General features: G+C 35.1%; 1 protein-coding gene across 1 annotated transcript; it reads left to right on the top strand.

Moving 5' to 3' along the window:
- The first annotated feature begins 319 nt into the window (after positions 1 to 319).
- Positions 320 to 8,877, top strand: LOC149053542 (G protein-coupled receptor GRL101-like). Its single transcript, XM_089183261.1, has 17 exons — positions 320 to 372; positions 604 to 675; positions 1,384 to 1,455; positions 1,770 to 1,841; positions 2,286 to 2,357; positions 2,532 to 2,603; positions 2,968 to 3,039; positions 3,530 to 3,601; positions 3,759 to 4,755; positions 5,009 to 5,090; positions 5,720 to 5,782; positions 5,919 to 5,999; positions 7,165 to 7,209; positions 7,615 to 7,665; positions 8,064 to 8,120; positions 8,244 to 8,306; positions 8,846 to 8,877. Exons 1-17 carry the CDS (start codon positions 320 to 322, stop codon positions 8,875 to 8,877), a joined length of 2,028 nt encoding a protein of 675 aa, XP_089039387.1.
- The last annotated feature ends 3,248 nt before the right edge of the window (positions 8,878 to 12,125 follow it).

Below are 12,125 nucleotides of genomic sequence, written 5' to 3' on the forward strand. Positions count from 1 at the left end.
AAGGCATCAAGAAGTGCCTTCATTAAATAAAAAGATCATTCCAATTTCCATCATTAACAAATTTCCATATCTATGTCAAATTTGATTATAATCTTATGTTGTAAAATGAGTAAACGGTGAAGTTAGCACAAACAACTCTTCGCTCAATGACAGTGATGCCGACTTTTGCTCACAAGTCAAAACAACCGTAACTGTCTTCGACAACAGCCCTGAAAGGTTTCAGTAGTACCCCTATCTAAGCAGATAAACTTCTGGTGGATCTTTAAACTAATCGTCAGTTTTATATGGTAAATAACGCAGACGCCTGAATGACAACGACATGAAAGGGTTGAATGGAAGTGCCTTCAAAAACTTGACAATGCTAGAGGAACTGTAAGTTAGTGTGTCAATACTGCTGTGGAAGGAAAACTGTTTTTGTAACGCAGCAGCATTCCCCTCTCTTAGCGCCCTGTCTATACTTGTTTTTCAAATTAACTTTTTTCCTTTCTCTTTTCTTCCCTTCCACTCAGTGGTCAAAAGACGATTCGGTAAATAACTGTTTTAATGAAACTAAACATATTTTACATACAGGTCACATACATTTTTTTTTAAATTTCAACACAGATGGTTGCAAGACAACAACTTTACTGAATTGCCTCCTAATTTATTCCAAGATCTAAAAAGCTTGAAAGAACTGTAAGTTATTTCATTCCAAGCTTTCCCTTGTTTTAAGTCAATGACTACATAAAGTGTTCCAACACGTAGTAAAATTTTCCTTTCTTTTGTTAAATCACTGCTAGTGTCTTTAACACAGATTCTGGTGGTATCATACTTTTCGTCCCTTTATCTAATTAGAGCATATAGAAAGAAAATTTCCAGTTGCAGATTATAAAATATTTCTATCTGCACTTATAACACGTTTTAAAATTGAACCATCTTGAATTTTGTGTTTGTTGCTGAACTAACATTTCAGTGACAACGATCATACATACAACAATGAAATTCACGCATGTTATGAATATCAGAGTTGTTTTTATGGGTTATCTTTCTCTGTTTTGAACCATGTTGGCATATTTTCTTAGATCACGAGCTTAATGATTTCATTATTGATCCAAGAGGCAGCCATTGCCAGTGTTGGGGAAAAGAGTTCAGTATGCACGCAGATTTCAAGTTTTCGGCGGCCTTCAATTGCTTTTTGTCATAAATATTGACCAAACTAAATGAATGAAGTGACTCTTGAATATTCTCTGTACTGTAAGACAAAACATTACATGTGTATCTCTATGTACTTCTTTTTGTTCTTTGGTTGTTTCTGATGACCAGAATCTTTATGTATTTTTACCTATAAATTTCAGTTTGCAGACTTAATGAAAATGCATTTTCTTATTTCGTCATTCCTATCAGCTATCTGTCAAATAACAAGTTGAAGAGTCTACCAGACGGACTTTTTAACAGCCTTTCCAAGCTGACATATTTGTAAGTGAGTTAGTTATTTAACCAAGGAGATAATTGGACAGAAACAAAAGATCATTTTTAAAATATTTTTTTTAAAAGCACAGCCATCATAGTTGAAACATCATGAAGTTTTCCAGCTCGTATCAGCAAATCTAAATTGAAGTAGACGATGCTATCTTATGTATTTCTTGTGCTTCGGTTAGTAATGTTAAGTTACTTTGTGGTGTAAGAGTTTTATAGCTTCTGATTAAATAGCAACCTTAACAATTCCCATATTTCAGTTGGTAGCTCTAACATAAGCGAAATTTTAGTAACTGTGTAATAATTGTTTTCAGGGATTTATCAAACAATGAACTTGAAAATCTGCAAGCGTATGCTTTCAAAAACATAAGAGCGGTAAAATTTCTGTAAGTAAGATTGATATCGTCCCAAAATATTAAGAATTGTTTTAAAAGATTTTCTTGAAAATAACAGCACTTGGTGACTATAAAAGCTTCTCAGTGAATGACAACTTACATTGTAAATTACTTCTGGAAGGCAAAGGTTGTTTTGTTTCCTTTTTATCCGAGTTTACAATATCTAAGAATTTGTTGTATTGCCACATCAAGCTACCCTGGCACTAGTTTTGTAATTTGTAGCAGAGAGTGAACTTGAGAGTCTTCGCGCTTAATCTTGAGATCATTATAGATAAGTCTAATGTGTTCTTTAAAGATTAAGATATAAAGACTGGGAGCTATTTTACTGGAAAACGTTGTTATTCCCTGCCTTAACCGCAAATCTTACAAAAAAAAAGTAGAGCTAAAGATATCACTACACATTTCATTCTAAACTGCACATAATGCTTTCTTCAGGAAAATGGAGTACAACAAAATTAAGAAGCTTCATGAAGATCAGTTCCAGGGCTTGGTGGAGCTATTAGATTTGTAAGTGCATTTAGAGTTTACACCATTTTCCATAATGATCTGAATCTCAAACCGTATACAGTAATATTTTTTTACTGTTAACTCCGTCATTGCTCAAATAAAATTTGCCTTACCCAATCATATTATGTTACTGTACTTTAATATTTATTTCCTTATCTGTTTCCTTTGTTTAAGATATCTCTCGGAGAACAAAATCGAGGCTCTGCCTGATAAAATTTTCAAGGGCGTTAAAAAGCTCAGATCTCTGTAAGTACAGTTAATCACATACAAAAAAATCCAGAATATTTGAAGTGATAGAATGAATATGATATCAGTGTTCAAAATCTGAGATTTTTGTCTACAAATTTACCACGATGTAGAACAGGGGTGGTGCCAGGTATCTTCCTCAACAAAGCAATGTTTTTTTAATTTATATTGCACTAAAAATGTGCTTTTATATAACATACTTTTGGTGCACCTAGATGGATATTAAGAAAAAGCGGAAACAAACATTGTGGAGATCTATGTAGTCTTAACTGAAATTCCATGAGAATTTATTAGAATGAGGAATGTGACTGCTGCAAGTCCCCGTTTTGGTGTTAGTTGTAAATAGTTACGTTCTTCGTTTCAGGAATATCTTCGGCAATAGGATACAAAACGTTACCAGCACGACTTTCAACTATGCCCACGAATTGCGATTTTTGTAAGTTTACTGCAAATGACAGATGTTTATCTAGGCAACTAAACTTAGTTGCATATATTGACATCAGATAACATTCTTTTCATTTCGTTTTGTCAAAGAAAAGACTCGTGCAAAGTAATTTTGGAAAATAACATAAATATACTAAAGGAATATTTCCCTGGAAGAGTCCGGAAAGAGGCTTTTGTACAGCGAACGACCTCAACCGAATGGGCTGCCACGTCCATAAAATCAGTAGCCATCGAAAATTTCCAAGAAAGCAAGACGAGACTTATCTTAGGTTAAATGACTACTTTTGAAAGAATCTTCGAGAAAACATCAAGCTAGGGTCCGTACTGAAGATCCTCAGCTAGGTTCCTGATTTTGTCTTTTTGGACAGTCAATTTGAACATTAACATTAACTTAATGAATCTTATTATTGAGATTCACTTTTTTAGGTTATTTATGATATAAACCAACTTAAAATTCACATTATGATTATTTTAAATCACAGGTTCATGCATTACAACCTGATGGCCGAGCTCCCCAAAGGCTTTTTCAAGCATTTGACGCACATCATCAGAGTGTAAGATTCCATGACGATCCTTTCCTTCACTCATCCCTTCAAACAATTATTTTAATAATAGTCTATGTTATTAATCAATTAATGATTATTAAGGGATTTCAACGATGTAATAATAGTGTTATTTCTTCTTTTTTTTTCTTCTTTTTTCGAATTCCAGAACTTTGGACACCAACCTGATGTGCTGCCATCTCGATCTTTTCAGGCAGGATGCTGATTGCGAATATTCCTTCAATGACAATTTCGCAAGCTGCCACTCCATGTTCCGCCACCATGCTCCAAGGAGAACTCTTTGGATTGTCGGTCTTCTCTCGTTGCTAGGGTCTTTATTCGTAGTTGGGTGGCAGTATTTCTACCCTGATAACAATGTGGTCCAGTCTATCATGTTGGTGAATCTGGGTGTATCTGACGGCATCATGGGGATATACCTTATCATTATTGGCATAAAAGACCTCCAATGGTCAGGGGAATACTACCTGCATGACTATGAGTGGCGCACCGGTTGGTTTTGCCATTTCAATGGTGCCATGTCTGTCTTTTCAAGTGAAGTGTCAGTGATGATGATTTCTCTGATCGCATTGGACAGACTCAAGAACATCGTGTTTCCTTACACCTTTGCAAAAATTACCCCAAGGCAGACCCGTATAATGTGCGTGGTTATCTGGCTGGTGGGAGGCGTTATGGCATTCCTTCCCTTATCCGGAATGCACTATTTCAGTGAGAGGTATTACGGCAATAATGTAGTGTGCCTGCCCCTGCAGCTTTCTCCTGAATTACAAGAAGGCTGGGAATACTCCACTTCCATCTTTATCGTTTTGAATTTTTCCCTATTCATCTTCATCATGGTTGGTTATGTTGCTATCTTGTGGAAATCATGGTCGTCAAGCAGACGGCTTGGTGCACATGGAACTGTTCGTGAAATACGAGCAAGAGCACAAAGTGCACAAGCTAAAAGAGAAAGAGCACTTGCCAAGAGAGTCTTCTTCATTATTCTGACCGATTTCTTGTGTTGGATGCCAATCATTACTATCGGCATCCGGTCCCACGTCGAGAAAACATTTGATCCACCTGGTGATCTGGCAGTGTGGATTGCAGTGTTTGCTCTGCCGATCAATTCAGCTATCAACCCATTGCTGTATACGCTTTCTACTCCGCAGGTAAATTTTTTTTTGTTTCTTTGGAATAGCACCTACCGTTATGTTCAAATTTGGTTTCGTGTCAGAGCAGGGTGGCAATTTAATTTTGTAATTGTAACGATTGACATACAAAACAAGCATGAAAAGTAAATGATCGGACAGATCTTTTAGCATCTCCACCGTCGACTTTAACCATAGAGACCAGCGTGACTTCTAAATACGTTACTTGAAAGTCTTTTATACGCAAGCTATTCAATATATTTTGAATGTCTAGGTTCAGCCTGTGTTGAAAGCAAAACTGATGAAGCTGTGGTCAAATTTTCGATCTATTTTCAGCAGAGCACAAAATCAAGAAGGTACAGTTTTAAACTCCATTGAAAAAAACCATTATAACAATAACTATATTCCAAACCTTGAAATGAACAAACTTTAACTTTTATCGAATTGAGGATGAGCAACCCAGTTTTCTTTAAGTAACTTATGTAATTTTTACTCCCAAGGCTTTCAAGGGGAGGAAGAGAGTAAAACTGGGATAAAATCGTGGAAAACACACATATTTTTCAATTTTTTCGAATAAGAAACTGAGCAAATTATTGAAACCACAAAGGTACAACTGATAATATGTAAAGTTGTAGCAGACGTAAAAGAGGAAACAGGAGTGATTCTAAATAGAGAGGGGATCAATGTATTAAATCATCAATTTTAATGATTGAAATCATGCTTTCAGTTCGATTTTTGAGGGTTAGTCTCTCTAAAACTATGTATTAGGGAACATTGAGACAAATGGATGCCATTTGCGACAAATGTTTAAAATAACGTGCTAGTCAAAACTCATTCTGCGAACAATTCTTAAAGTATGAATTGCTATACTTCTGTCCTAAATCATAAGGTTGAGATTCTGGATTGTAGAATGCTTTTTTTTATATATATATAAACCTGACAATGGTCATTAATTTTTTACTGGTGTTACTTTTTTATCTAAAAGAAGCAGATAATGATCAGCAGGGACAGATTGGAAATGGAGATGAGCGTGCTAACGTCGAAGAGGGTAAAAAATAGAGTGCTTCTTAGTGTAGTCACATACGAAATATCTTCTCCACGCCTTTGTAGGGTTCTCTGTATGATACTTTTCTTTCCTTTCTCTTTTCTATTCTTGATTCCTTTTTTCATTTCCTCTTCCGTAGGAGAGCAAATTGAAATGCAGGTATTGGAATACAACGAAATCCCAGAAGTGGAAGCCCCTGAATTGCCTGCACCGCAACCAGGTCAGTTAAGAAATAAAAGAGTTTTGATGCGAACGATAAAGCTGTAATTGACATTGCAATCCAAAACTCTTGGCAGGTATCTATAGTTTAATCAATTAACCTAGCAAATATTAGTTCTCTTAAATTGAAATATCTATAGAAACCATAGCATTCCTTTTCTGCTCTGATAATTTCTGTAGGTGCATTTTAAGAAAGGATAGATACTTAATTCCTGTTTTTCATTTTCTTTCCCGTAGGAGAGCAAATTGAAATGCAGGTATTGGAATACAACGAAACTCCAGAAGTGGAAGCCCCTGAATTGCCTGCACCGCAACCAGGTCAGTTAATAAATATATGAGTTTTGATGCTAACGATAAAGCTGTAATTGACTTTGCAATCCAAAACTCTTGGCAGGTATCTATAGTTTAATCAATTAGGCTAGCAAATATTAGTCCTCTCAGATTGAAATACCTATAGAAACCATAGCATTCCTTTTCTGCTCTGATAATTTCTGTAGGTGCATTTTAAGAAAGGATAGATATTAATTCCTTTTTTTCATGTTCTTTCCCGTAGGAGAGGAAATTGAAAAGCAGGTATTGGAATACAACGAAACCCCAGAAGTGGAAGCCCTTGAATTGCCTGCACCGCAACCAGGTCAGTTAATAAATATATGAGTTTTGATGCTAACTATAAAGCTGTAATTGACTTTGCAATCCAACTCTCTTGGCAGGTGTGTATATTTTAATCAATTAACCTAGCAAATATTAGTCCTCTCAAATTGAAATACCTATAGAAACCATAGCATTCCTTTTCGGCTCTGATAATTTCTGTAGGTGCCTTTTGAGAAAGGATAGATACTTAATTCCTGTTTTAAGGAATGGTTTCCCATATGACAATAATGTGACGAAATTAGGTTAAATTACTTTTGGTTGATAAGTTACCTCCAGACATTCTGGTGTTATTTTGCTATACGCACTTTTTAAGACCTCCACTCATGAGATCCCCATTCCTTTACATTGGTAACCTGTACAGTGTATTATGGACGGAAGATACCATCGTCTCCCATATGACACGGTTGTAGTTAATAAATGATACATATATATTGACAATGATCTTTCATTGTTTCCAGTTTTCACTTATATTGTATGAAGAATAACTTAATGATAATTCTTTGCTCTGTTGACAGCAATTGAACAAGCCTGTGGAGGGGATGCGAATCCATCTTCCTCAGGTAAAAATTTATTTATGAAAGAAATATGAAAAGAAGGCGTAGACAACTGCTTGATTTAAGAGAAGTAATAGTACTGCAAAAGTCACAGTAGCCCAATGTGACTTCAACTGCAAATTGCTTTTTACAAACGGTCATAGGAATCGCCAGAATGAAAAAAGGTAATGCGTCTTAACAACTGTATTTGGCAGAGATATTATTTCAGCAACTATTTTCATGTGCCCAAATTAACTTTCAGATTTAAATGTGAGCTTTGTAACTCGGTGTTATTTCATAAATTAATAAATAATTGAATACATCTGAAATTCTGACGTACCTAAAATAAAATTTGTAGAGATATTTATTGCAGAATAACACATGAACCATAAGTATCATGAAACATTTTACTCTACTTGTTCCTTAAAACAGATTATCAGGAGGATTTTGACATCAGACCAGCCACTTCAAAGACTGTGGAAGGTAAACGCCTTTTCAATTTTCATTTCATTTTTTTTCGGAAATTTCGTAACTCTAAAAAAAAACAACGAATGGTGGCTGGTGCTATCAAGCTGGCGCACTTGGTATACTTGATTGCATGGTTTTGTATGTCACACCAATAAGACTGGGGTTATCATGTTAACGCTTAATCACCAATCAAATCACGATTCTAAGTCTGTCACATAAAAAAATTTACGAGAGCGGCTTGTCGGTCTCTATTTCAGGTAAGGTACAAAACCCTTTCTCAGTTACTAAACCTAATGGGTAGATGAATTTAAAAAAGTCTTATTGGAAAGTTTGTTGTCGTCAAAGACTTAAGACTTAGTTGCGTTGTAAATGTAACTAACGTAACTTTTAATAATAAATCTGATTTCACACAGCTGGTAAATCTGAGGAGCAGTTGGAGGTTGAAGAGATTTCGGTGTCCAGTAACAAAGGTAAAGGAGATAATGGATTTTGATTGGTCACCAACCATTAATGATTTCAACTTCTAAGTACAAACACAGAATTTAATGACTGTATACTAACTTTTTTCGTATCAAATAAATCATTTTTTAAAGGAGCTAAAAAAGCTGAAGAAGAAGAGAAGGCGCCTGAGCCTGACATGGTTGTCGCAGAGGAAGGTAACATTTTTTATAAATCAGAAGAGATAAATTCAAATTGGTCCACACATGCTTTATAAGGTGATGCATAATCAGTCCACTCAATTGGCTGAAGATCACTTGAAGTGCTTAGTGGAAAGGTCGTAATTCATATCGGGAGGTGACTTCATTGAGAAAAAACAAAAAAAACGACACCACCTGGGCATTATTATACCTCCTCGTAACGAAGAGCCATTACTTTTTATACAATGCTAAAATCAAACATTTATGAATTTATGAAGCCGTTTAACTAGTTTGTTTGTTTGGGTTTTTTATGGATACAGAAATAATTTTCCCAGATACAGAAAACATAGCCGCCTCTTACCCCAGCTCATTGAAAGGACATGGTTACTTTGATGTTGTGTACCTCAGTTTTCAAAACACCTCAACACAGACATGCAAAAATTTAATGAGCTTTGATAAGTGGCAGCCCTCTTTTCTGTGTTTGTGAAAATTATTATTGTATCGCTTAAAAGAAAATGAGCGCATTGTATTTCAATCTCTTTTCGTATTCCATCCAGGGGAAGAAGAGGTGTTTGATACCAGACTTTAGTTCTTTGTTTTCGAACCAAGGTAAATGCTTATTACGTCTGCTTTAATACTGAATACCGCTGACTAAAGGGTTGTGGAAAACAAATCCCTCTAAAGAAAATGTTTTTTTTTTGTTACATGCATCTTTCTAATCTTATAGAATACGTGTAATATTTGAGATGTAGGGTGAACTCCATGCTAAATTTTTAAAATCCTTGGCTAATTCAAACCAATTTCAAATTTGAGATTTCACCGCAACTGTAATGATTGAAGTTATTGGAGATGAAGAAGGAAGTCTGTTTTTTTATTGCTATAATATGCTGTTTGTCTTTTTTCAAAGTCACTTACGAATTTTTTTCAGCTATCCCCTTCATTGTTGGCAGTAAGGGTACCAAAACATTTTCAAATTGATCAACTTTTTTCTCTGCTTTTGTTGATGTATGATTTGAAAAATTATAATAAAAAAAAAACTTCTGGGTGGCGAGTACGCCGCACTGATGAGTACTCTCTCTGTATATGCTTGTATATTCATATCTGCCTTCTGTCCTTAAAGCACTGACCAGCTTACTCACTGAAAGTCTGGTCACTTGACTTTCTGACGAACTGGCCGGTAAGCCGTCAAATTGAATCGACTACCTGAGCTATGACTACTGGCTGACTGACAGATGGGCTGATTATCTGCCTGACTGTTTTCCGAACTCTCCACCTGGCCAGTGGGCATGGTTATTACTAACTAGATTATATTATGGCTGCAATACACTTCAATGCAGACATATAAACATTTAATGCTAGACTGACTGATTGTCGGGTCAGTATATCAAACAAACAACTAATCGATAATTAACTTTTGCATTCATTGATTAGCATGCTTTTTTCTTTTGCGCCTGACAGTCTACAAGAGCCAAAAACATTGCCATTAGTATGGAGACTGCGAGTGCTGGAGAAAAACTAGAAAAGTTCAAAGAAAAGAAAAAAAATAATTCTAGTAATCAATATGTATGGTCGTGTGGTAACATCTTAGTAAAAGAATCTGGTTTTTGGTCTCTTTTTTTTAGATTTAATGTTAACAATAATTAGTAACCTAGTTGTCTGAACTAATCATTGTACGGTAATTTAGTATAGTTGGAGTGGAACATATTGTGCTATATCCGAGTAGGCGTGTAGTGGTAGTTCATCTTTCTTTTGTTTTTTTTTCCCGCTTTTGGTTTGTTTCTTTGTTTCTTTGTTTTTGTAACATGTACATCTACCTGACACTTTGAGTCTGTTAGTTTTAGCGTATTTCTAAAGACCATGATTGCTACACCGCAGTTAAGTCGGATGGCTCAAGACGGAACACAACAATACCAGGGGTGTAGCCAGCCTAGAGTCCTGTACCATTAAATTTTATCATATCACTCTTGCAAATTTTGAAACAAAAATTGAACTTTCCTAGGGTATAAGCCCACGACAAGTCGAAAACCTGGCTATAGTCCTGATGTGTTAAGATATTCTATTCTGCATGCTGATCTTTCCATCATTAAAATATAGCTGAGTAAATGTTTTGATTAGGAATACCTCACTAGTTTTAAAAGTAATGTTTAAGCTCATTTCCATGGAAAGTGTTAAGTTTATTCGGAGTTTACTCATAGTTTAGAGGGGATTTGATGTCCCAGAAGAACTTTCTTGTAGAGTTCCTAATATAGAAAAGAGCATAGAAGGTTAATAATGTGATAAAAAAAGAAAACTAACGAGCTTTAAAAAGAATTATCAGATATTAATCTGCACAACAACTATTTAGATAATTCATTTCTAGGTTTTGTTTAAACACGAAAAATCATCTAAAATTTGACAAGAAAAACTTAGACAAATGCACGGGACGTCCACTTACAAGATATTTGATGGTACCCTGGTAATCTAAATAGTTCATTTCTTAACATTTTAGAACTCATCCGCGAGCATTAGTCATAAGGAGTTAAAGTGACGTTAATTTTGGGTTGTATATTAAATTAAAGAACTTAGACTTGCGGTTAAGATTTCCGCAGTTAGTAGACATTAGGCGGTACAGTAACAATCTGAATCGTTCGAACATTACTACAACTCGTCCGGCGAGTATTCAGAGTACGTGTCGAGTTGTTTAATTTCGTTAGTATCTCTAGCTGAAAAAAAAAAGGTAAAAATGTCACACAAAAAAAGAGAAACAATTACTGGATAAGACGTCATGCATTAGAGATTTAACAATATATTGAATGACCTAAGTAGCTCATTTCTATAATTTTTATAACTCGTATGAGAACATAATGATAGCTAAAAGGTAGAGTGACGTCTATTTTCGCTATGTTACTACGTTCTTTATGAACGCAAATTCCTTAAAAAAGAAATTAGAAAGATGTTGTGGTAACGAGTAACAAGTCAGATATAGGATATTAAGTGGTACGACAACAATTTGAATAGTTCACTTCCACAACAAGCTTGCGAGTACTTTGCATGCAAACTACGTTTAGAATTGTTAGAGGAAATAAACAAGGTCAGAGTTCATTTGTTAGAGGTTTTTATAGAATGAAAATAATTTAAATAGGTCCTGTCTTAGAGTTTTTATAACTCGTTTGCGAGAATTATACTCATTAGTGACCTCTGTCATGGCTGAAGCCTGCCTCTTTACATAATTTACATTATTATTAACATTAACCTGAAAATCGACAAAAAAAGAAAAAAGGTCTTAGAATACCACTAACTTAGATATTTAGTAGTGTTTTTAAATCTAATTTTGTAGCCCATTTCTAGATTTTTTTAACTCACAATGAGAATTCTAGTTCATTGTGGTATGTGGTATTTTTTTTAACTTTGTTCAAACGTGATCATTAACATGGCTTCTACAGTAAGAATAACTTGAATGTGTGAGTGGCTTTTTGAGGGAAGTAACACCGAGTTACGAAGAAGGGTTCCAGATCTACTGTAAAACGTTAACGAAGACTTCAATAAAACATCTTTATGACCGTACACATGAGTCCGTTCTCAGTTTACCCTGTCAAGATTTCTAAGTCACGCTTCGGGTTCATCCACAGTGTGGATTATGTGCCACAATGACCTGTGACGAGTAAACTGATACAAAATTGCTTTCTGTATCTCTCATAATGTTGAACTTTTCGTTTTAATGAATTATTCAGTCTGAATTTTTCCCAGAAACTGAGCTGTTTTCTTTTAAAACCATAATGTATCTTCTTGACGCGACTCTCTTCGAGGTTTTTGGTCACACCCGATGTAAAAAAAGGGGTAACAAATATATATTTCCGG

This window comes from Pocillopora damicornis, chromosome 1, assembly GCF_964200805.1.
Source record: "Pocillopora damicornis chromosome 1, jaPocDami1.2, whole genome shotgun sequence".
Lineage (NCBI taxonomy): Eukaryota > Metazoa > Cnidaria > Anthozoa > Scleractinia > Pocilloporidae > Pocillopora > Pocillopora damicornis.